We start from the raw sequence: 26,385 nt of genomic DNA, 5'->3' as shown, positions 1-26,385 counted from the left end.
CACGATTCCAAGAAAAATATCATATATAAAATCAATTGTAAGGATTACAATACCTCATATATAGAACAGACAGGAAGAAAACTAAAAACAAGAATTGCTGAACATCTTAATATCGATAAAAAAAAACCGATTTGTCATTACAGAACACAGAATGCAATTCAAACATGAATTTGAATGGGAAAACACTTGCATAACGAAATAAATTATAAGAGATTGATTTCTCTAAAATGCTTCATATCACTTTCAAAACTAATGATTAAAATTCAAAATCTGACACTAAATTGCACCATGCTTATACGAACATTATGAACAAAATGTAATATAACATAATCACTTTTAATATTATTTTGACTATATGTAATTTTAACTTATGACAACTTTCTACTTCGTAACATTATTTTGACATCAATCAACACATTTATTTAATTTTATAACATCTATTAGATGTAAGTAGAGATACATGTCAAGAAATAAAACGTTTTGTCTTTATAGAGAGTCCATGAATATAATAAGTTAAAATTAAATTTTAACATGACATATATCTCACACATCTATAGTGTTTATATCTTACTTCATTCCAATATTACATTCATCACAACACAGTTCTTTTGATAAGTTCGTTATTTTCATCTATATGCTGAATAAAATTATGAGAGTGAATAGCAAACGATAAACGATTATATTTTATAATTTTAAAACAATGATGATAATCATTGTTTTAAAATGTAATTTTTACCGTCTCTATAGATTCTAGTATAAAATGTAATTATAATAAAATATAATCTCGTTTGTAGTTCTGCTATTCAATTTCATAATTTTATTCAGCATACAGATGAAACTAACAAGCTTGTCAAGAGAACTCGTGATGAATATAATATTGGAATGATGTAAAAGATATAATAACTATATAATACTTATAATTTAATTAGTTATATTAATACACTTACAATTTTATTCAGCATTAAGACACATTCAGCGCAACATGAACAAATCAATTCTTATCATTTGGATTATCCAACTTACTAGAAGGAATCAAAATTAGCTTAGGTATCATGCCGGGCGGTGTTAAGAACTGTTGTGTGCTCTGTACTGTAGTTGGACCACAATATTTTATTTCCGCCTCTGTGACGAGTTTGCAGATACTCAACCTGATATCCGCTTGCGCGTTAGATGGTAATTTTTTCACAGCCTGTGCCATGCTATCAAAAAATAATTCTATACCCTTATTTTCGGGCGCTAAGTAAAATTTTTGCTTCCCGTTTTCTTTCTCCATATTTTTTGTTTCTTTCACAATCATATACGGTATGTCAGGTGATATGATGTTAACTGGTACGTTAGATAGTACTTTAGGACGTACTCTAGGAGGTACACTAGGAGGTACGCTAGATGGTACAGTAGATAGTACGGTAGATGGTAAGATAGGTGGTACGCTACGTGTTCTTTTCTCAAGAATAGGCTCAATTACTGTAATATTACTTACATTTAAATTATCGATCTTCGAGGAAGACCTTGTTGTTCTTCCACAGCTAGGTGATATTGGAGAAGTATTTCTGGTTTTCAATCGTTTCGTAAGTGTTTTACGATTCTTTGACCGTTTTTGATTAATATTGTTCACATCCTCTGTAGGAATCTCTTGTACAATCACCATTTCTTGAACGACTGTCTGTTCATTACTGTTGCCTAATATTTCTACTGTTCCTACTGTTTCTATTGTTTTCAATGTTTCTAATACTTCTATTGTTTCTATTGTCTCTTCAACGGGTTCTAGTATAACTGGATCAGCTGATGCCTCTTCAAGAACTGGATCAGCTGATGACTTGTCAAGAACTTCCAGGAATTCGGAATAGTTCTCACTTCGGTCTTCTAACAGCTCCGACAAACCTTCGGAAGTCAAATCTTTCGAATTTATCAGTTCAATGCTAGGTGGTACGGTAGATAGTACGGTAGATGGTAGGATAGGTGGTAAGCTATGTGATATGCTACGTGGTACGCTACGTGTTCTTTTCTCAAGAATAGGCTCAATCACTGTAATATCACTTACACTTAAATTACCGATCTTCAAGGAAGACCTTGTTGTTCTTCTACAGCTAGGTGATATTGGAGAAGTATTTCTGGTTTTCAATCGTTTCGTAGGTGTTTTACGATTCTTTGACCGTTTTTGATTAATATTGTTCACATCCTCCGTAGGAATCTCTTGTACAATCACCACTTCTTGAGCGACTGTCTGTTCATTACTGTTGCCCAATATTTCTACTGTTCCTACTGTTTCTATTATTTCCAATGTTTCTAATACTTCTATTGTTTCTATTGTCTCTTCAACGGGTTCTAGTATAACTGGATCAGCTGATGTCTCTTCAAGAACTGGATCGGCTGATGACTTGTCAAGAACTTCCAGGAATTCGGAATAGTCCTCACTTCGGTCTTCTAACAGCTCCGACAAACCTTTGGAAGTCAAATCTTTCGAATTTATCATTTCAACGTATTCCTTGGTCAGTTCTGCACACTGTGGCTCGTAATCTGTTTCACATCTGCCAAAGTATTTTTAATTGAGAAACGACACATAAGCGCTAAAATCATCAATAATCATAGATATCACTTACGGGAATTTTAGGAAGCTCAAGAGATTCTCAAAGATCCATTTTTTTCTTCTCACACCGTTTGCCTTAGTCTTGCACCTCAAAATGCTTAAATAAGTATCCCTTAGATACTTCCATTTTAGTCTAACCAATGTAGCTACAACAGACAACAATCATTGGTCGCATTTAGCAGACTTAACTGTTGCGAAGCAGATTCATTAGCGCTCACTGCTATTGGTATATTCTTTTAAATCATTCAATAGCAGCGAGCGCTCAAGGATCCGCTCTGCAACAATTGAGTCTGCTGAACGCGACCATTGGGTGCAATCTGCGGACTCAACAATAGGGGCTGCGTTCCGTTAATCACTGCAAGTACTGAAAATTTATAGTTCGCGTTACGTATACTATAGATTTTCAGTCTTGTAGTGAATAACGGAACACCTGTTGAGTGAGTACTTGCTGTTATTGGTGTATTCTGCTAGATCCATTTCAGAATTCTGAACGAATGATCTAAAAAAATGTACCAATAACAGTGAGCGCTCACTCAACTGTTCTGTTGAACCTGCTGAACACACGCAATGGTCACATTTAGAAGATTGTTTATTTTACAATAGATTAAAGTTTTCTTCATTTTGATTGGATTATAGTTCTAGATCTAGAAAAATATATTCATGTCAGCAAAGAAAACTTTCAACAATTGCAAAATAAACAAGGCTGTGTTCTGTAGAAAAATGTATTCAGTTAGCATTTATTGATTTCTTAATATGATTAGTTCCTACATCCAGTGAAGAACTAAAAGCAAAAAACCAATCATATTAAAGAATCACTGTGCACTCATTGAGTGCATCCAGAAGCAAGACCGCTGACTGAGCAGTTAAAGTGATGCTGGACCCGCCTTTATTGTCGATAAAACAAGCGTTTTTGACGTTTTCGTTCCTGTCAAACCTCTTCGCAGTAGTTTCACAGAATAAAAATTCCTTCTCCATTTTTAAAATATTTATGCTAATGTATCTGCCCCTGGTCTATATTGTGTCCAAAGCTGGAAAAAATATGAAAATACAGATTTCTTTATTCATTTTTATCTTCAGCGTTGGTCGCCATACTGAAGTTAAATGGATAAAGAAATCTATGATTTCATACTTTTTCCAGCTTTGGACACAAAATACACCAGGGGCAGATACAATAGCTTGGATATTTTAATCGTGGAGAAGGAATTTTTATTCTGTGAAACTACTGCGAAGAGAACGAAAACGTCAAAAACGCTTGTTAAATCAATAATACAGGCGGGTCCAGCATCACCTTAATGAGATCTGTATCTGATTGATTAATTAAATTAGATCGAAAAATGTAGACCAAACAGGTACAAGAGCTCAGTAAGCGGTCATACTTCTAGATGCACTTATTAATCAATTAACTTCTGAATGCAATCATTCTGCTGAATGTGATCACCGATTGCGTTTAGCAGAAAAAGTAGGTTTGTAATTGTCATAAGATTCTTTAATGATTGGTTTATACATTTAAATTTAATGAAGGACTTAGATTCTCATACAAACACCAAGTGCTTTGGTGAAAAGCAGATGAAGAATGTAAATTTTACCTACACACAATTGTTTTTTTACCAATCAACATTTAGGCCCGTATTCAGAACGCATTTTTATCGATAAAAGCGCGCTTTTATCTCTGAAATTCTATAGTATACACGTTACATAAAACTATAGCAAGTTAACGCACTAACATTATTATTAGTGCGTTCTGAATACAGGCCTTAGTGTCAAAGCATTGTTGTCTATGAGGTTTCATACTAAGAACATCAAATATATTTAAAAAATGTAACAACAGTTGTAAAGTTGTTTTTTCTACCGTATAGTTTCTGACTGCATTTAATAAAAAATAATAATTTTACTATTATTAGATATTTACGTTGTTCTGAGTAGATTATATTTTTAAATTTATAGGAAGTTTTATTTCAATGAAAAAACTTTTAAAGTTGCAAAATATATAATATAGCCAGGGAATGGAAAGTTACTTTTTAAAAATAACTAGTTACAGTTACTCGTTACCGAGTAAAAAATGTAACTAGTTACAGTTACAGTTATCGCTTTTTAAAAGTAACTCGTTACAGTTACCGTTACTTGAAAAATAACTTTTCGTTACTTTTCCGTTACTTTTTTAAAATCAATTTAAAAATGTACTTTTGCATTTTTTTTTTTATGTAATACTGACAAATATATAGTTTTATTAAAAAAAAAAAAAAACAATGTAGAATGGCTCAAATAATAAATTAAATAAAAGTAAAATGAGAAGGGTTACGAGCCAAAAATGAAACAGTTTATTTCCGATAAGAACGACGATGACAATGTAATTAAATGTATAAATATATATTAGAACAATACATAGATAAAACAAGATAAAAACAAACGACGTTTCGACACTTATTGTCATCGTCTTTTAAACTGTTTCGCTTTTGGGTTCATAGCCCTTCTCATTTTACTATTATTTAATTTATTTTTTAATTTTTTTTAAACACAATTTTGTAATTCTAAAACCTGTAAAATATGCAGCAAACTGAAATATTTGTATGTCCTATGTATTACATAGAAGATAGAAGTGTAAAATAATTACTGAATCATAACGGCCGAATGTCTAAGGGCTTTCAAGTCTTATTGATAAGCGCTATAAATAGCATGTATCCAATCGAACCGTATTCAATCGTGTGCAAAGTAACGACAAAAGTAACTGTAAATTTCGTTACCGTTACCCAAAAAATGTAACTCGTTACCGTTACAGTTACCAAAAAAAGAAAGTAACGCAGTTACCAGTAAAGTTACCAAAAAAGTAACTTGTAACTGTAACTTCGTTACAAGTAACGAGTTACTTCCATTCCCTGAATATAGCCAGTAGCATAATATGTAAAAAAAGGAAACGACATATAAAAACTTACAGTCCAGTCCAAGTTCGTCACAGACATATTTCCACACTTGCAGTTTGAATTCCTTCAGCTTCACCGGCTCACCCTTCACCTCAGTACAATAAAGTACTGGGTGTTCTTTGACAGCCTCTATGATCTTCTTTGAGATCTGATAGGAATCCGGTGTCACAGCCATTGTACGAATCGTGCGTTTAACCTGAAAAAAGGAAATATTTTATTATTACAATATTCCAATCTTAGTCTCGAAACAACTTTTATTCCCGCTCGAGCTACAGTCTCGCGCTCCAGTATGACGACGACAAAGTTATAGTATAGTATAGTATAGTGTGTAAAAATTCATCGAAACATTTCGTCATGCACGATGTTTCGGTATGCGTATGCATCATGCAGTTCTTATTTCTCTAGTTCATCGTATATTTAAAAAAATAGATCTAATCGCGCAATATAATATTATACGCTACTTGAAAATCACACAATGGACGAATAAGAATAATGGCACTTCACAAGTCAGCGAAAATCGCTCGACCACGCTCGACGCTCGATGACGAAACAGTCAATGGCTCCCGCTTCTTAAGTATAATGGACGCGAAACGAAACGATGCTGCGTCGCTGTGAATGAGAGCTTCTCTCATAACTCATTCGACAACGCGCATTTCCGTCAAAAAGTGGGGGGGGGAGACTACATTTCCGGTAGCCTCCCCCCCACTTTTCATCCCTTGCTTAAGCTAGGATATGTGAGATGCTATAATATATTTTACAAATGTAAAATACAAAAATTAAAATGTTTCTACCTTCTTCGAATCATCATCAGTGTAAACAACATTTAAATATATAAAAAATACGGTTACATATAAGAACTAGATTCTTTTATGCATAAAGTTAAATATAAAAGGTTTGATAAATCTTATATTATAGAATTTATATTTTTAGCGCACATAATTTTTTTTCCAAAAAAAGGTACCTCTTATTGTGTGCTTTCCAACAAGTGACACAGTACAACACAATAATCTTATTCTTGTATAACATTGGCGAACAACAAAGACGTACTGATACGTGTCATTTGTGTTGCTTGTGGAAGGTACCCATTATCAAGTGATTTTTAAATCTATAGGCGGAATCCCCCTTCAGATAACATGCATGTTGCGTAAGATATCTGAAAGACGTCTTTTACGCGCGTATTTAAAGTCAGACCTTATATTTAAGACCTGACTATAAGTCATAGGACATGTATTAGACATAAGACATCTAAAAACCGTTTTATATGTTTTAGATATCTTATGCAACATAAATGTTATCTGTAAATATAAATCTATAAATGTTATATATAAATGTTATGTTATAAATGTTATATGTTATTTAAATTAAATAGGTTATGAGTCTAAGCTAGGATATCCTAGCTTGGACTTATAACCTATTTAATTATATATATATATATATTCTTATATTTATATTACTTGTTTTCTCCGTTCCCGTCGGGCTGTGTGGCTCCGCGGCAAGACGTTGCGGCTTGCTAATGTTCAGTATACACTATTCTCAGGATCGAGTCCCGGCACGCGCCCGATATTTTTTATTAATACTCGTTGCATTGTGCACCATCCATGCTGTGCACGCGGTAGCACGCTACGGAATCGAATAATGCTCCGACATATGGCGGCGCCCACACACCACGTGGTTAAGGCAGTTTTGCCAGAACCTTTCCCTAAATCGACATATACATTTCCCCAGATCGACTTTCCCCTAAAACAGTATTCTCCCTAAATCTCTCTCAGGAGACTGAAAAAAAACTCTATATTTCTCCTTAAATGTTATTCCGTTTATTTATAGAGGTTTTTCTATAAAATATTTATTGTAATAAGGCTCAACGAATTTAAAACTAATATGAGAATAGGGCTACGAGCCTGAGATTCATTAAAATCTTTAAATTCTATTAATTCTAATATATTGCGAAGAATATCACGTAATGTTGGCGTTTCATCCCGGCTTCCAAATACTGGACTCATCAGTAAGGTATTGTAATGGAAGCCTACCTTAGACGCCTGATTTAGTTATTAAATCGAGATTCTATATATATCTACAGATATACGCGTATCAAAGCACTTGCGAGAATCTTAGCTAATATCTATAGATCTCTGATGGCGGGTCGACGTAGTAATATTCTTCGCAATATATTATTCAAAGTGATATATGTATATGTATTCCCTTCCCACGCCCCCCCACCAACTTGCGCGCCGAACAATCGTCGGTCTTGAAACGCAACTCTACCTGAAAATTCCCCCCAAATTGCGCGCCGAACTATCTGGCCGGTATTCATAGTCAGTTCTTATTTGAAGACTGTCTTAAGATGCTAAAGCGGCCCTCTGATTGGTTCGTAACTCTTCAAGACTGAACTTAAGACGGTCTTGAATATAAGAACTGACTATGAATACCGGCCTATAATTTATATATTTTATATATTGCTTGTATACACGAAAAAATTTGTATAAACTTAACATAAATAATACGTAAAAATTCTAACATAATCTTGAAAGGGGGCATAATTGATATGATCTGATTCAAATTAATATTTATAGATATAATATTTATAAATTTTATTAATTGTTTTTAATTTTAATTAAATACTGACAATCGATAAATACAGTCAAAATGTCAATATCATAGTTATCTATAGAGTTCAAATGAACGAATAGTAACGGTTATGCGATTGGTTGTTGATTCTCGAGACAACGAATGAGAAATGCGTATTCTTTACAACTACTCCGTCACAACTAATCAGTGATAAGCGATTACTGCTTCGTTCAGCTTCGTTTTCCCTCCAAATGGAAGTAAATTGATACAAGTTAGTCCACGTCATAGGCGCATGAATATTTCAAAAATCATCCACCGGAGACGAAAATTTGAGTAATCTGAGAAAAAAAATGACTTTCTTCGTGATTAGGTCACAAAACTTGTGTGAATGATAAGAACAGAGGGACATCAAATTATCCTAGTGGTAGTTCACAGAATTAAAGCGCCTCGATCACTGTTTCGAGGTTTCGGTCAACAGCAGTCGATTGGAATGGTATCATTGCATTGCATCAATTCTGTATTCTGTTCAAAGTCAAGGCGCTTTTATTTGTAGCTCTCGTTTACTCTCTTCACGTGAGTGGTTCAACGATTTTGAAAATTTGAGCAATTTTGAAGAGAAATTACGTCCTGACTTACGACTTTTGTGATCTTTTTATAGTATAATTGTTGCGTGTATGTCGTGTACGACAACGCGTTTACGAGGTGAATAATCTGTATCCATAAAATCTGTCAGATAAGCGTAACAAACCGTTGTTTGCGATACTTCGCTTACGTTTGTGTCACAGACACGGTTCACAGATTCTGTTGAGATAATGAGATGCTCCAATTTGTTGCCATCTCAGCCAATTGTCACTTTCTGACTGTGACTGTTGATGAGCATCTACTTTTGTCATTCAAATACAATGTCCAAGAACAAGCCATCTTCTTCTAAGGTCTGTTGCTTCTGTAATTTGGCTGAAGACAATGAACTGGAATATGGAAAGATCTATGAATACCAGGGAATTGTCACCCACTATTATTGTTTGGTAGGTTTTCGATATTGTGATGATAGTCTTGAATGTATCAAAACACTGGTCTTATCTGATTTCTACAACTGACTTTTTGCACTTTATGACAGTAAAATGTCATGTGATTTAAATTTTTGAAAATGATAAAAAAGTCATCTCATAAAAAATTTTTAACCAATAATAACATTTTGCTGTCGCAGCATGCTATATATGAAATGTCAGCTTACTGCTATCTCTTTGTTGCTATGTTATCGAACATGTTCAAAAACATATCTAAGTCCAAAAGATATTTGTTTTTTGTTATAGAATTTTCACCAAATATTAAACTTACACATACTTTAAAATATATACTAGGTCAGCTATAGAAAACAGACTTTAACACAAACTTAGAGAGACAGAAATGTCTTCAAAATTATTGTTTTTTATGTTACTACTTCTGCCCATTTCTATCAATGTAGATTAACTTTAATTTTGATTCAACTTAATCTTCATTAAAAGTAGAGAAGGATTTAAAAAATAAGGGCTTGAACTGAGATTAAAGTTAATTTACATTGATGGAAATGGCATTAATCACATAAATTTTTAGCTCTTGTCCTCGAACATGGAGCAGAAAGGGAATGATAACGAAGGCATACTTGGATTTCTTGCTGAAGATATACAAAAGGAACTTCGCAGGGGAAAGAAATTGGTACATATATTAAAAAGTATTATAATAGATGCTTTCCATTTAATGACATCCATCGACACAACAAATTTGTTGACACAAATGTTCTATCTTTGCAATCCATAAGTAACAAAAATAAAAACTTGTGTTGATTTGTTTTACTAAATAGAGAGCACCAATTCTATTGCATTATTAAGGTTATTTTTTCCATATTCCAGGATCTTTATTTTCTTTTTATATTAGAGAGAAAAAAAAGTAGACCATGCAATCCCTGAAGATTGGCCCATTTTCGATTTTTATTTTATTATTTATCAATAAAAGGAAACAGAACAAAATTTCAAAAAAAATTAGTTTTTAAAATAAGATTATTGATTTGGAAACTTATTAATTATTTAATTATATGAGCAATTTAAAATTATCGAAATACGAACGAAGAATGAACGTATTGTAATGTGTAATAAAAGGCGGCAATAATAGCTTCTCATTTGAAGTGAATTCGTTCTGGTTTTTCTATGTATTTTATATATCGAAAGCAGCTAATTTCAACTAATTGTAAATATAGTCAAATAAAACGTATATTAATGTATTATACAGTATTATAAAAAAGTTACAGAATATCAATATTGAATATGTTGCTCTTGCTTTTTTACTTGTATTTTTTTTAAATAATTTTTAAATAATTCTTAATAAATCTTATTAAGAGAAATAAATTTTCACTTTAAAATGTTTTGTCTCTCTTCTGTTGTTGGTAAATAATAAAATAAAAACGAAAAATTAGGATGAATCTTTGAAGGCTGACTTTACTTCTTCAGAGTAAATTTGAGCAGAAAAAATATTGTTTATTACATATCATATCTTCTATGTATTGTCAAAGTTTCATAATTTTTTTGAATTTGCAAATTGGAAGTCTTTTCTTGTAACTTTAGGTTGTAATTTTGTAAGTAAATAAAACTAATAGTAGATTTCATGTTCCTTTAAAGTAAAAAATATATTTCCGTTACGAGTCAAGTATCTTATAATTACATTTGTCTTTGTTAAACTTAATAATTTCTTTTGAAGGATTTTGAAGAATTTTTATTTTAATGAAGGAGATTTTAATGCTTTTAGGCATGCTCATATTGCAAAAAGCTAGGTGCTACTTTGGGTTGTTGTAATATAAGATGCAAACGGATTTTTCATTTTCCTTGTGGTGTGAAAGCTGGTTCTCTGCATCAATTTTTCGGTGAATTTAGGTAAGAGAAAATTTTGACTGATCGGTGCATGACGATTGTGATTGCAGTGACCATCGAATAATTTATTTGAAATGTTTCAGATCGTATTGCAAAAATCACAGACCGAAACAAAACATTGATGAACAAGTTCTAAAACAGGCTACTTCAGTAGATGTAGTATGTTACATTTGTTATGACAAAGTTAACACTAATGACATTGTGAAGTCGTTATGGGCTCCTTGCTGTAAAAAGGATGCATGGTTTCATCGCATTTGTGTTCAAGTTAGTCTTAATATGGCTTTATGCATAATATTTTTTTAATAATATGAATATGAGATTTATATATCCAAGACAATCTCTCATTTTTCAGCAACTCGCATTAAGTGCTGGATATTTTTTCAAGTGCCCCTTATGTAACAATAAAAAAGATTTTCAAAAAGCTATGTTAGAATATGGAATTTTCGTACCAAGTCAGTAAGTACGGCGAAACAAAATCTAACGATCATTTTTTTTTATTTTTTGCAATATGTAATAAACTCAGTTGTTAATGAAAGTTAGGAATATGTAGAAATTATTTTTAGATTAATATTTACTATATATTAATGCTATATACACTAATTCATTATATATATATATGTATAAAGAGCATGTAAAGTACATAATGATATACAAGAATTTTTTTATATAATTAGAGATGCTTCGTGGGAATTGGTACCAAATGCATTTGAAGAGCTTTTATACAGGCATGATCAGTGCGATGCATCAAAATGTCTTTGTCCAAAGGGAAGGAAGTATACAAGTAATAACGCGTAAGTAATACTTGCTTATAATGATATTAAATCTATGTGCTATACAAGAAACATAATAAAATGTTTATGAAATATATAGTAAATGGGAATTGGCCCTATGTCGAACTTGCGGTTCGCAAGGTATCCATATGTTTTGTGGGCAATTAAAGTGGGCTAATCCAGTATGGGAGTGCGAAGAATGTACATCAATATTGAGTATGTATGCTGTAAAAGAAAAATACATTATAATTATGACATTTATAATCTTTATATATCTTTTTAATAAAGGTAATGACCGTGTAAAACTAGATCACAGTACTTCAATAGGCAGGTATGCATCATATCTATTTTTTAATCTTACAAATGATGGAAAATTCCTGAAATGTTTATCTCGAATTGTGATGATCAAACAAATAACATCTCACACATTTGACAGCATGTCTAATTTGTACATATTTTTTTTCTTTCTTTTAATACTAGTCAGAATAGGAATTCTGATTCAGACTTAGATTCAGACTCAGATTCAAATTTGGATAATAACAGTGATACAGACATCTCTGTGGGAACCGACTTTCCTATACAGTGCTTATTGACCGATTCATCTTCTTCCTTGGAGTCTCTCCTGGACATTAAATTGCGACCTGGGCCACGTTCTTTTAAAATACAACAGAAAATGACCAAACTAAACGAATGGTTGATAATAATGATAATAAAAAATGATAATAATAGTAATACAAAATATTTAAATTTTATAGGATATTTGCCTTGATGTAATATACTATTTTATTTAGCAGGTTAGATTTGACAAATACTGAGCTTGAAAAGAATATAGCTGTTATTGAAACTAGCATGAAAGATGGATCATTATCAAAAAATGACGATGTGAAGAAAGAGCCATCAACAAGTAAAGAAAGTAAGAAAAGTAAAGAAAATATTCTTCAGCGAAGAAGTAAGCAAAATAGCTCCCAGAAAGAAAAACAGTTAGCTCTTCAGCAAAAAAATAAGGAAGTTAGCCTCCAGAAAGAAAAACAGTTGCTCAGCAAAAATGATGAAAAATTTCAGCCGATTCAAAAGAAGATGGATGTTATCACAATTGAAAGCGATGATGATGATGTGAAGGTAAATGATTGATTAATTAGAATACATGAAAAGAGAAAGACTTAAAAATATTTAAACTATGTTTTTAACAAGTTTATGATTAAAAGCACTGAATTTTTGTTGAACGAAATTGTATACATCATCGTAAATTTATTGATTTATTTACTTTTATTACAGCTTGTTACATCAACACAGAAAATGTATCTTCCATTTAAACACATGCAGCACCGTATACAATATCACAGTTTGTGTCTTCCTAGCACATCAACGTTAAAGATGTCAACACAAAATATTAATCTTTCACCTACACACATGAAGCAGTCTATACAATTTGGCAGTTCGAGTTCGTGTCTTCCTAGCACATCAACATCGAAGATTACTCTGTTAGATGCAACAGAGAATTTTGCAGCATCTGAGAGCAAAAGTATAGCGACAATCAATTTATCAAAGAAAGAGACTTCAAAGGAAAATAAATCTACTATCTTCAAAGACCAAATCGATGTAGTTACGCCACAAAAATCCACGATAGATCTGGTTACTTCAAACAATGTGGAAACCAACACAGAAGATACTAACGATTCGTCAGTTATGAATATCAAAATTACTAATGTTATTTCTCTATCACGTGAAGTATTCGAAAACGTACCTGATGTTGTATGTGACAACATCACGTTAAATAAGAATATCACTGATACCTCACTTGTTTCTGTAAATGAAACATTGGAGGAACTCGTCACTCATGTCCCATCTATGAAGCGTAGTATGTACGAAGGTAATTTAAGGAGAAAAAGAAAAGAAAGTTATATATCATGATTGTATTATGATTAATAACAATATGTTCTATTTTTCAGCGAGTAACATTACTAACAATTGTAAGAAGGTTAAAAGAAATAGTTTCGACGAAAGATTACACGAAACGTGTTCTCAAGCTGTCCTAGTACCAATACAATATAGTACTGATACAAATGAAACAAATAATACTCAAAATGATGCAGAAAATAGTGTAAATAATACAGATAGGCAGCAAAATGAAAGAACATCTATAAACACTTTCAATTCGTTAAACGATCAAAGAAATAATTTATCTTTACAACATAATTCTAAACAAATTCTTAAAGCGAATAATGTGCAACATTTAAACCAATTTGTATCAAATTTGGATGGAAATAATGTACGTGTTAATTTAAACCAGAGAAACGAAAACTGTGTTGCACAAGCAAATACGACAGAATTCGTGACTTTTGCCGAGAATAATCCAGTTTTGTTGCCAATTGGTAGTTACTATCTTCAAGAAATATCTAACCCGAATTTTACGACATTTAATCAAAATGTTGGAAGAAATAAATCAAACGTATATGCTATACCATCGAATAGTGTGATTCTGCCGAATATGACAGATAATATCACTGTGCTTCGTAATCCGACTCTGCTTATAAATCAACCAGTAATGACTAATGTAACTGCGCCTGTTTTGAGCGACAAACGAATAGTAACAGTAAATCAACAAGAAGCTGCATTGAAGAAAGATGTACTTGCTAGTACATCCAATGTTGAGAATATTTCCACAAATACATCTTACGTAAGTAACTCAAGAAATTCAACAGTTTACGTTAAATATCCAGTCAAAAACTAGAAATATTTTATACATAAAATCACATACATAAAACACATAAAATCAATTTTCGGATATATATTATTAGATTAACGTTAAAATATTTTTATACAATAAATATTTGTAAAAAAAAAACCGCGTTCTTAATTGAATAAAGTAAAAGTATATTTTGATAAGAAACATGGTACGGGGAGTATTAAGTGTTGTAAATCAATTTCCCCGTACCTCCTCTTTAGTGTATATCTTGCGATTCTAACAGTGTGACGGGGATGCAGGCACCAGGCCTGCTGAACTTGATTCAACCAACTATAAAGAAGACCCATCAAACGATTCCCTTAGAAAGTGAGTACATTTTTAAGTATTTAACTCGATGATCCCAGATTACGAGACTTCTAACGCATACACGTTAACATTAGTGTTTTTAAAGTTAAAATTGATTGTTTGTAACATAAAGAAAGTTTCTGAATTCTTAAAAATTCTCAATCATGTGGCCAAATCAATATAAAAAAAAGTCAGTATGCATGCGTCAGATTCTCTCAATCTGAGATCACTGGTTTCTAATTTTAATCCTTATTGCAAGTTATTTGTATACAAAGAAAAAAGTAAAGTTTAGATTGAAGTAATTGTTTCCTTCGTTGATTTTTTTAAGTTAAAGTAAAAATGTCTGAGAAAAATAAAAATCGGTGCGCCTGGCTTAGCGCCGAGATATTACTGTGTCTCCAGATTTACTTGATTTTGAGAAATGATCAAATCAAACATTCAAATCAAAGAAACTTTTCTTTAACTATATAGTGCACAATGCACGAATTTCTTTGATTTAAACAATTTTTTTTTTAATCGAAGAAACTTCTTTTTGAGTGTAAATGATTGACAAGTCAGTACGATGAAAAATAAAAATTGAATTCTATATATGAATGAAATCTTTTATGCATTAATATTTATGTATTACTGTGTAGCGTCTTCAACAAAAAGACCATTACTCGCCAAAGATCTGTCAAAACCTGCAACGTCTTCCCACAAATTACCAACAACCACACTACATGTCATCGACCTGGACTGATACCGTTTTACATGAATCTACAAGACCTTAAATTTCGAGTTTGCGCGTCTAACAATATTCAGGTACGTTTTATGTAGATCTCATTGACAATGACAATAAAACTTGAGCTATAATTGAAAAGCACAGGCAATAAGAACGACGGAATAACGGATTCAACTTATCAAAAATCATATACTCTAATATACACGGTTTTTTAAATCTATTGTTCCCTGTTTCTTACCTATTTTTCAATTACGTGTTAGGCTTTATTTACTAATTTTTGTCATGCGTTAACTTAATTGTATGTTATTTTTTTGCTCAGATGACTTTATATGATACATTCTCTGTAAATATCTCGATGAAAAACCTCAAAGAAAATAAGAGATTGACAGGCGTAGCTGCACCGGAGGAAAAAGAAATGTCCACCATTGCATTTCGTGAAGCTTCGTGCAGTTCAGATTACATCGACAATATCACAACTGCGAGACAATGTTCTGATAAGCTTTATCGCTCTCTGAAGAATGAAAATTTGTCAATTAATGATAAAACATACATAGCGCACGATCGGGATGATGCTAAAGAGAATTTAAATCCGATCAGATGTAGAGTACCACCGTATAACGATTCATTAGATAATGTAAATTCGGGGAGCAATGTTGACAGCGCAATGAACAATTGTTTTAATGATGAGAATAGCAATGATAGTGAGACGCGTCTCTCAAGTGATACTAATGTAAATATATTAAATCAAACAATTTGTAATCCAAATGTAGATAATATCGTGAATGATATAACGTTCAATTCGAACAATTGTAACCGAGGTTCACGAGTTAGTTTAGAAACTGTACAGCATAAACAAATGTCCGTACATAATGTAATTTCCATGCATACGGAAGAAAGGTCTAAGGCTCAACTATTTGTCAAAGAAACTAATAAAATAGCGCACAGTGTCGAGGTTGATTTAAATGTTGTTAATATGAATAAAAACATTGAGAAAATATCGCAAAATAATATCACTATTTTAAGTCAACATACTGATGGCGACAAAATTGATAATGATCATATAGATGATTCTCCTACATTACAGAACGGTTTTAAATATTTAGATAGTATGAACGTTGTGAAATCGAAGATTAATAATCGGAACGCCACGCGTGTCTCGAATATTACAAGATTTAACGATCATAGTATTTTAAGTAAGCAAATCGATGCATGCGATTCTAAAAAGTTAATTCAATGCATAGCATTTCAAGAAAATACTGTACATCATAACGGTGAGACTAGAACCAAAAGTAATAAATTTTGTTTCAAAGTGAGTATAGATTTGTGTAAGATACAAAATCTAATCGATTCTAAACCCGAATTATTTAAAAATCATAAGTTCAACACTAATGATCAGTGGCGTACGCATACAAATCAGTTACCTGGCTTAGATAACTATAGTTAACAACAGGTAAGATATTGGCTACGTTCAGCAGACTTAACAGTTGAGTGAGCGCTCTCTGTTATTGGTATATTCTTCTAGATTTAAAATTTGATTGGATGATCTAAAAGAATACACCAATAACAGCGAGCGCTCACTCAACTGTTGAGTCTGCTGAACGTAGCCATTGTAATATTGAGAATAGAGATAATAATCATTCGCTTAAAAATACGAAATTAAAATTTAATATCTAACAAAGCGGACAAAAAGTGGATGCAGCGAAACTTTATCTCTGATGCGATGAGTACGTTCCTGAAATATCAAAAATCAAATCAGAAAGTTAAACATTTCAATAGAGAAAAGATTAATATGGAAAAATATTCTGTATAATAAAAAAATGGACAGCATGAAAAAAGCAGAAAATAGTAGATATTTGTCGAACAAGTTTTGTGTGGTTAAATTATTATAAATTAGTATAAATTGAATAAAAAAAATTTATCGAATTCATTTTTAATTATTTTTTATTTTCTGCTAATTTTCTCCTGTCCATAAATTGTTAGGAAATATAATTGCCAAATTCTATGTAATAATATAATTACTGTTCTTTAATGTAAAATGTGAAACTTATTTTTTGTTACACTAAAATGTAATAAAATAATTTTATGTAAGTATAACTTTTCGACTTTTTTATATTTTTTAAATAACGATTGAAAAATTAAAATTCTGTTTCTTAACTTGCTTAGAGAAATTCTATATATTTTTTTGTTACAGCTACTTTGAATTACCATAAAAAATAAGAAACATGTTACTTTCTTTTGTAATATATGTTAAAATAATTTTTTTTTAAGTTTATAAATTGGTAAAATTCACAAAATAATTGATGAAAAGCCGAAGACTTTTTGAGAGATTCATGAAAATTTAATAATTATTATTAATCCTTTATCTACTTTTGGAGATGTGTAATGGATGGTGTGATACAGGAAATATGTAAATGGAATTACTTGTATAGCGTACTAATGCACAATCTTAATTTTATCATCAAATACTATTCACAATTATAAAAATACTAATTAGTTAATAAATTGTAAACACATTTAAAAGAATAGAGAATTATATCTTGGTTTTAAGTTTTTTTTTATTAAATTGATCTTTACATATTATACTGCTGGGTCATCTCCCTTAGTAGTGCGTGTATAGATAAGTTGTGCATGATGCTGCACAACTTGCTTGATCAAGCCTTTCTGTTGAAGTTCTATCAGTGCCCGTCTTGCGAGAGATCCCCTAATTTTTAATCTTTCGCTAACAATCGACGGAGTAATCAATTTGTATTGCGGTACTTCTTTCAATAGCTTCTCATATGTAGGTTTGTCGAAGAGTACTTGATTGTTTAACTTATCACGTACTTTTCCTTTGGACCACTTCTGCAAGAATATAAAAAAAAACATTGTATCAAAACTATTTTAACATTATAATATGAAAATAATTAAAAAAATCTTATCAGACTCATTAAATCAATTTTTACTTCCATAGTTATTCAAGTTGAAAAAATTACACATCAAATAACATTAATTGTTTGAAATTATCTATTGTGATTGTTATGATTAAGGATACCAACCTTCTTCTTGGCCTTTCCACCAGATCCACCTTCCTTCTTCTTTTGGGTTTTCTGAGGCTGTTTAGAGGAACTCTTTGTATCCTTTTTAGGCGGCTGTAATAATAAATTAAATATAAGACATTTGTAGCAAGATCAAATTTAATTGTATCTGAGAGTTACAGTCAGACTCATTAAATCAGTATTTTACTGTCATAGTACCTATCTAGAAAATAGCTGGTCATCATAAATTTTACAAAAAATTACAGATCTATACATATCCATAAAACGGAGATTTTGTTAATATTTTACAGATGTATTGTTTAAATTATCTTATGCATCTTTAGTACTTATTACTTTTTTTAGTGTTTTTTCTTTACGTTCCATCCTTAGATTGAACTTCTTACATAGTTCATATTTACTTCTTTTTTCACATTGAAGAGAAAAAGAGAAAAGATTAACTATACAAAACTTTATAACAGGCCTATGAATGTAGTCCATAAATGTGATATTTAAAACTCAAAGAGAAATTGAAGAGAACAACATACGTTACATCGCATTTGTACTCAAATTTACAAAAGACATTTAAAAGTTATAGAAATATTAACAGACACAGACAAACTTTAAGCATGAAGAATCCAGAAAAAAGACAGGTTATGTTATTGATGTAATAATCTCCAGCTGTCATTCCAATATATTCTTTGAATACAATCGTCATCTTGCTTTCAGCGCTAAATATTATATCATTATCAAATTGAAAATAAAGCAAAGAAATTAAATTTGGTGTAGCAACGTGAAAGATCCGCTGAGACGAAAAATGCTCCACGTACATAAACAAAGTGTATCTGGCACATAACTTGCAATCTGATAATAATTTACCATTTTTCACGAGGCTTTCGTACTCTACGTAATATCTATGAATCTATCACGAGATCGCATTGAAAACGTCGCACAGTTAACACGTGAACTTACCATGGTGGCTGTCGCGTGAAAAAGAAAACGGAAGTGGAATGTACGCCATGGCGTGCAACCTGCGACGTCTTTTCCGCTCGCGGTATAGCGATTGCACTACCATCTACACCGATTCTACAGCCCGAATTTGGCAACTACGTTAATCGAAGTCGTGGCGACGTGGACGTATTGCGGGGAGGCGAGTCGTCGACGTCGGAAAATTTACGAGAGGAAACGTCAACTGTCGCCGTCGAATTTCATTTCGCGCGTCCGTCCTCGTTTGCGACGCGGTCGGCTCTCGTTCCTTCCGTTCACCGACCGACCGATCGATCGACCGGGACCACGCGGTATGGCCACGCTCCTCCACAGTGCACCTTCCTGCCACGCGCGATCCGGTTCTCTGCATCTCTGACAGCCGGCATGCGGTACGGAACAGCGGATTGACATCGACGGGACGGACTTGACGGTGCGACAGGTGAGTCTTGCACGGGGCGTTTGAGGAGGTTAGGTTAGGTCACCCTGGACGTTGGACGTGGCCGTGCGTGTATGTATGCACGCATGCACGCACATGTTTGTACGTATTGCTCCAATTAACGAATTTGACGCGTGTCAAACAGCTGGGAATGTCGTATGTCGACTGGTCTGATTAATGGCTAATTGCTTTGTCTCTTCGTGCTTTGTGTTGCGGAAGAGACTCCGGAGTCTTTGATTATTTTGTTGAACAGATGTACATCTGCACTTAATTCAAATATTTACGTGATTTCTGGATAATTACCTCGGGTATGTCTTATGGCAACATATGTACGTGCACAGCTGTACACGTTTACGAAAATACAGACGGTTGTTTTGCTGTTTAGATTGTGAAAAGTATAAATATAATTTTTGAGAGAAAAGGTATGACTAGGTATATTTAGAATGTCTTTACTTTAGCGAAGCTTTATTTTGGTAATAAAAATTAAACAAGGTGAAGAACAATAAGAGTCAATTCATAAGTAAACAAGAAATTCATTCTCATGCTAAGTTACAGATACATTGTTTCAATATACGACTTTGCCATCTTGTATTGCCAATGTTGTGTAACGAAGGGAGAAATCGAGGAGTCAGTGAAAAATTTTGACTTAATTGTATATAAAGAAGTAATTTTTTGTTGAACGTCTGAAGAGGACTCAAACCAAGAGTCGAAACATGTTACGGCACGACATATTACATCGAGCGATTTTCTATATTATATTGACCGATATTCTAATTTTTAATTTGGTCAATAGCGGCTAAGTACTTTTATTGTATTCTTTTTTAAATTCATATTATATTTTTAATGTTATAATCGCTTTCTTGTTCACTTATAAATTGACTCTTATTGTCCTTCACCTTGTTTAATTTTTATTTTCATATAAAGAGTCCTTCAATTTTAATTTTACTTTATTTTGGTGTCTTTGTATTATTTCAGTGCTTATTTCAAAGCTTTATCTTAGACTATCTTTATTTTATTTTAATAGAGTTTTACTTTAGTAAAAGTGCCTTTATTTTATTCTTTTTTGATACTGAAACTTTATTTTGATGAGGTTTTGTTTTATAGTAATATCAAACTTTACCACTTGGTGTCTTTATTTTATTTTTTTTTTAATACTGAAGCTGTAATTTGATATTTTTGTTTTATTTTAATATCAAAGCTTTACTTTAGTATCTTTGTTTCATTTTAATGTAGAAACTTTACTTACTTTGATGTTTTTATTTTAACTTAATACCGAAATATTGCATTGATATCTTTATTTTACTTTTATACTGATATTTTACTTTTATTAACTTTTTCATCCATCTTGTTATAACACTAAATTTTTTCCTTAGGACAGATTCAGGCCTGTAGGATCAGTGTGATTCCAAGATGCTGCCCCTTTCTCACAGTCCACGTGATTCGCGTTCCAACTTCCGAAGTAGGATTAAGGAGAAGCTGCTGAGTTGGAAACGTCTCATCTTCTCTGATCCGAACACCCGTAACTTATTTCTGTTCCTGATTCTGAACCTGTCTTTTGCCTTCGTCGAGCTGTTTTATGGAATATGGACCAACAGTCTCGGTCTTATCTCCGACAGTTTCCATATGTTCTTCGACTGCACTGGCCTGCTGTTTGGTTTAGCGGCATCTGTCATCACCAAGTGGAGGGCAAACGACAGATACTCATATGGATATGTTAGAGCCGAAGTGTTGGGTGGTTTTGTGAATGGACTGCTTCTATTGTTTATAGCCTTGTTTATTATGTCAGAAGCAGTGGAACGAGCCATTGAGCCACCAGAGATTAAACATGAAAGGCTCTTTGTTGTCTCTGTGTTGGGATTGATAGTGAATTTAGTAGGGATATGTGCATTTAAACATGGACATGGCCATGGACATGGCCATGGACATAGTCACAATCATGGTCATAGTCATGGCGGGAGGGGACATCATGGTCACTCTCATTCTCAAAATCATGACTACTCTCTCTTGAATCATAACTATGACCATCATGTTGAGATGGAAATGTCCTTCAGTGGTACGAACTCGCAAATCATGAAGGGCGTATTCCTGCATATACTTGCAGACACTCTGGGATCTGTGGGAGTTATCATATCGGCGGTACTGATGCAAATGTTCGGCTGGATGATCGCCGATCCAATATGCTCTATGCTCATAGCAGTATTGATAGTTTTAAGTGTAATTTCATTGATGAAAGAGTCGTGGGAGATACTTATGCAGAGACAGCCGGTAGCTCTGGATCATGTACTGTCGCAGTGCTACAACAAGGTAACACAGATACCTGGTGTCTACAGTGTGCAAGATGCACATTTTTGGACTCTGTGCTCAGATGTGTATGTCGGATGTTTGAAACTGGAGGTGGCGAGAGAAGTAGATCCTAAATCTGTCGTGATGACAACGCAAAAGATTTTTCAGGCGGCGGGCGTTAGACATCTCACGGTTCAACTCGATTACGCTCCTATGTGATCTACGAAAAGCATGACGCGCATTGCGGAGTATTCTTACGACTGTAATGGAAGCGTGTCTAAACTCTGTCAAAGCTGGGAGACAGGGAACACTGCAGTGCCGCAGAATGTCTTCGCTACGTCAAAAATCTGTGATTGTGCACATTGGAATAGCAATCAATATCGTCATGGATTACAAATCGTTTAAGGATCGTGCATGCCTTAGGAGAGAAGCTGCTGACATGGGACGATTGAAAAATAATTTCTAAGAATTTCTAACCGAATCAAATTACTAATTAAAACCGTTTCTAAAACAAATGTATGATAAAAGATGAATTTCTTATCTCCATTTAGATACTCAGAGCCACGGTCAGTTAAATTCTTTTCTTTGGAACATATGTCACTGCTTGTCCGTCTTTTATATAAATACTTTACCTCTGTCGGAGCAAAGGTTCATTCCTATTTGTATGAGCCTTGACTTGTAATTATTATAATACAAGTAAGCATTTCAAATCCAGGTTTTATTTAGCTATATTGTAATATAAGAATAGCATTGCTTAGATTTTTTTATTTTTGCAATGATGCCTTAAGGTGTGTTTGTAAGAATATTTTTTAAACAAGACTTCCGAGAATAAGAGAGTGTTGAATCATATATATATAATTTGTATAATAACTGATTAAAACAATTGTTTCTATGAAATTAAATTATTGTAAGTTTGGAACGGTACCATATGTTAGAACAACGTAAGTGGCCATAACAATCTGGAGACAGCTGTAGAGAGCTAGTCATATTTGTGCAAGAAATAAGGAAAGTAACGAACAGTAAATACCGTGCATAACTTGAATGAGTACTTTTACATGAAAATATATCCTTCATTTTTATACAATGATCTAAAAGAGAGATTGCTATTTGTATTTTTCCATACTAAGTATTATCTTCCTTGTTACTATAATATTTTGAACAGAAACATAACTTAGTGTGGACAATTTGTTGAATAACCGTACCGGTTATGTATGCACAATCTGTTGGATGAATTTTTATGTAATATTATTTATATATAAATTATAATTATGTTATTAGGCTAATGCCAGTTGTAGCCAAATAAACGGAATATTGCGAGTTAATGACGTCAAATAAAAGATTGAAGCTTGCGAAAGCATTTATACCAGAAATTAAGAAATCTAGATGAGATAATTCCAAAGTATCTTCTCCCTAGAAATATCCTTAATTTATTGTACAGAATACTTTCTTCCTAAATACAAAAATTTTTTAGATCCTTGAAGATGCTGGTCGAAAAATGCGATATTTCTTTCTAAAACTTAGCTTTATGATTAAATAATAGGGAACTAAATATACGGATTTAGAGTAACGATTTCGTCACATTCTACGAGATAAAGGGATCAATTGTAGTAACAATTTTGCATTTTATGCGTATATCGCATTAATATATATTATAATATATATTAAATTAATATACATCACAATACACATATTAATATGCCCGCACATCAAAGCATTGATTCCAATTGTGATGAAGCAAGCCAAACAATTTTAACAAGCAATTATATTTGAATATTGAATATTGTGATGGAACTGTTTTGATTATTTAATTTTACGAAAAAACCGTTTATTACGGTCACATGCCAGGTGCGACAATTAATGGCTTTTTTTCTTAGACGAATCGAGTGAGAATATCTATGCAGTGTACAACTCGAGGAAACGCATTATATATAGATTTATAAATGCGCGAATTGCGTTGTGATTATTATTATTATTATTAAAGAAAAGTGTAAGTAATAAAGATACTTGCAATAGGCTCTACGTCTTTTAACAATCCATAACTCGCGTATGCTTGTATGAATAATTTTTTTATTTGTGATAAAAGAAATTATTTTTTATTAATATTAACAACCTTTGTTGCCTAGCTACTTACGTCAATCCTTATCTCAATGATGATAATTATACAGTAATATAAAATAAGTCATCAACTAATAACTGTTAATGCAATTTCTTCTGCAAGCTCGCTCATGTTTTTCTTGCAAGTGCTCTAATTGTATTTTGCGATTATCAAGATGAAGTTTTCAAACACATATTACATTTATTTGGAGAGGATATGTGTACACATATAAATACATAAATATTTATAATAAAATTACTCAAGTTGATTCCACATGTGGGTACGTTGGGCGCTTATTCGCAAGACGCCGCAGATATATCGTTCGTGTAGTTTGTATATGTATATTTCTGCTGGATGTTTCTCTTTACGTTTCTCTTTGTATGTGTATAAGCATGTGTAACATCAGCTTCAGTCTTGCCGAGTATTGGCTTTCTCATAAAACGGGCTCACAAATGTTTAACAGGTCGCACGATGGTCACCATCGCGCGGTATAATCGAAGAGACTCTTATGTACATAGCAAACTATCAAAAATGACAAAATTCGTCGTACACACGCTCGAGCGGGAGCACTTACGTATCTAATCGGACAATAAAAGATTACGCGGGATGGTACTGTATGTTTTGGAAAAACACTACGAAAAGGGAGAGAAAACCCTTGATAAGGGTACTTCTTCTCCAAATAACACCGGTCAAAAATCCAAGATCAAGCGGAGAGATTCTTAATTGTTTATATTTGATATTTTAGGCAATGAATTTATAGAGTCCAGAAAAAATATATGCATATATATAATTATTTTTAGATATTTTAAAGTATTTAAAATTGAATAATAATATAACTATAATGCACATGTGTACATGTATTATAATTATATATTTATAATACTTTAAAATATATATCTAATAATAATTTTATACGGGTATTTATATAAATTTTTTAAAATCTTGACTCTAGAGATTCACTCTCTGAAGTACTGATGTATAATTAAGACTCAACTTGTATATGTTGGAATAAAAATAAAATAAAAGATCTAAATATTCTTCTGATATTTCAGAAGAATATTTATATCTTAATTTTCTTAAATAAAATTTCTAAGCAATACCAAATTTTTAATTGTACAAATAATTTAAAGTAAAACCCATTTTTTCAAAATTTTATTTCTGGAGAATTGATTATAAGACATTTGAAGTTAAATACTTTGAAGATATAACAAATTCTTTAAAAAAATACTTATTAATAGTAACTTTTTTTATTATTAAAATTCAAAAGACGAAATTAAAATTTTTTTCACTAAAATTATAACTAATTTTCTAATAAAATAAAAATGTAAAAATATTTTTCTACTTGTGTTATTATGTAGATGCTTAAAAATATTTATATCTCATCTCTTATAAGGTATAATTTATTTTTTATAATATATGTGTATTATACGTTTATAATAAATGATGGCAGATTTTTGACCGGCGTTTTGTACAAGACAAAACTTCAAAATCAGTAAGGACTCCCCCGCGTTTCGCAGATTACTCCCTTTGATTTTTATTGGTGGTTCCATTTGAATGGCAGTTATCATTGGTGTACTGGCGATTAATCAGGATTGATCAATCACGCTGTATGACGTTGTTCTCAGCTCATTTAAAATGCGGTTTGTTATAGACTTTCGCATCGTGCGATCGTAGGAACGACTCTTCCTAAAACGTTTGTGCGACATCGACATCAGAGCTTCCGCATTTGATTAAATGCTATTGGATGACTGTCGGTCCACGATGACGTTCGAGGCGATGTTTTTTCTTTTATTAAGTATAGGCAAAAACTTGGAAACGAGTTTAGCGCTAAGTGCAGCGCGCGAAGAGCGCGGATTCTCATCAAGTATTACACGATTTGGCAGTCATCTTAATTACAATAGTTAATTACTTTATACAACAATAGCTTGCGCCGGGTGCCTGCCTATTATGTATCTTCTATCGCAAGAATTACGAGTATTCGAAACTTTCTTTCCTTCCACATTGCCGCGGAAACGCACGTACACGCGTGTGTGTGTGTGTGTGTGTGTGTGTGTGTGTGTGTGTGTGTGTGTGTGTGTGTG

The 26,385-nt window shown here is 32.4% G+C and overlaps 4 protein-coding genes across 4 annotated transcripts; 2 read left to right on the top strand and 2 right to left on the bottom strand.

Moving 5' to 3' along the window:
• Positions 1 to 991: 991 nt before the first annotated feature.
• LOC108776367 (uncharacterized) lies at positions 992 to 6,019 on the bottom strand. The gene is made up of 5 exons (XM_018542966.1): positions 5,967 to 6,019; positions 5,518 to 5,701; positions 2,601 to 2,733; positions 2,474 to 2,528; positions 992 to 1,912 (listed from the first exon to the last, which is right to left on the bottom strand). Exons 2-5 carry the CDS (start codon positions 5,678 to 5,680, stop codon positions 992 to 994), a joined length of 1,272 nt encoding a protein of 423 aa, XP_018398468.1. The 5' UTR covers positions 5,681 to 5,701; positions 5,967 to 6,019.
• Positions 6,020 to 10,177: 4,158 nt separating this feature from the next.
• Positions 10,178 to 16,936, top strand: LOC108776366 (putative uncharacterized protein DDB_G0282133). The gene is made up of 14 exons (XM_018542965.1): positions 10,178 to 10,183; positions 10,849 to 10,973; positions 11,054 to 11,234; positions 11,323 to 11,426; positions 11,645 to 11,761; positions 11,841 to 11,956; positions 12,029 to 12,071; positions 12,221 to 12,433; positions 12,535 to 12,859; positions 13,016 to 13,610; positions 13,690 to 14,417; positions 14,710 to 14,792; positions 15,407 to 15,572; positions 15,812 to 16,936. Exons 1-14 carry the CDS (start codon positions 10,178 to 10,180, stop codon positions 16,934 to 16,936), a joined length of 3,927 nt encoding a protein of 1,308 aa, XP_018398467.1.
• A 1,093-nt stretch (positions 16,937 to 18,029) lies between these two features.
• On the bottom strand, positions 18,030 to 19,551 carry RpS25 (ribosomal protein S25). The gene is made up of 3 exons (XM_018543026.1): positions 19,476 to 19,551; positions 18,528 to 18,620; positions 18,030 to 18,333 (listed from the first exon to the last, which is right to left on the bottom strand). Exons 1-3 carry the CDS (start codon positions 19,476 to 19,478, stop codon positions 18,070 to 18,072), a joined length of 360 nt encoding a protein of 119 aa, XP_018398528.1. The 5' UTR covers positions 19,479 to 19,551; the 3' UTR covers positions 18,030 to 18,069.
• Positions 19,552 to 21,336: 1,785 nt separating this feature from the next.
• ZnT86D (solute carrier family 30 member 7) lies at positions 21,337 to 22,846 on the top strand. Its single transcript, XM_018543025.1, has one exon. The coding sequence runs from the start codon at positions 21,337 to 21,339 to the stop codon at positions 22,426 to 22,428; it is 1,092 nt and encodes a 363-aa protein (XP_018398527.1). The 3' UTR covers positions 22,429 to 22,846.
• Positions 22,847 to 26,385: the final 3,539 nt, after the last annotated feature.

The sequence above is a fragment of the Cyphomyrmex costatus genome, unplaced genomic scaffold (genome assembly GCF_001594065.2).
Source record: "Cyphomyrmex costatus isolate MS0001 unplaced genomic scaffold, Ccosl1.0 scaffold36, whole genome shotgun sequence".
In the NCBI taxonomy this organism is placed as follows: domain Eukaryota; kingdom Metazoa; phylum Arthropoda; class Insecta; order Hymenoptera; family Formicidae; genus Cyphomyrmex; species Cyphomyrmex costatus.
Note: the sequence above shows the minus strand (reverse complement) of the source record. Positions and strands in the feature narration are given on the sequence as shown.

Coding starts and splice junctions, on each gene's coding strand:
- LOC108776366 (XM_018542965.1), top strand. Junction 14,418..14,709: donor TTTCCACAAATACATCTTAC/GTAAGTAACTCA, acceptor CGATTCTAACAG/TGTGACGGGGATGCAGGCAC. Junction 15,573..15,811: donor GCGCGTCTAACAATATTCAG/GTACGTTTTATG, acceptor TTTTTTGCTCAG/ATGACTTTATATGATACATT.
- LOC108776367 (XM_018542966.1), bottom strand. CDS start 5,680: ATGGCTGTGACACCGGATTCCTATCAGATCTCAAAGAAGATCATAGAG. Junction 2,734..5,517: donor TGACGAACTTGGACTGGACT/GTAAGTTTTTAT, acceptor TGTCTGTTGTAG/CTACATTGGTTAGACTAAAA. Junction 2,529..2,600: donor TTGAGCTTCCTAAAATTCCC/GTAAGTGATATC, acceptor ATACTTTGGCAG/ATGTGAAACAGATTACGAGC.
- ZnT86D (XM_018543025.1), top strand. CDS start 21,337: ATGCTGCCCCTTTCTCACAGTCCACGTGATTCGCGTTCCAACTTCCGA.
- RpS25 (XM_018543026.1), bottom strand. Junction 18,334..18,527: donor GTGGAAAGGCCAAGAAGAAG/GTTGGTATCCTT, acceptor ATATTCTTGCAG/AAGTGGTCCAAAGGAAAAGT.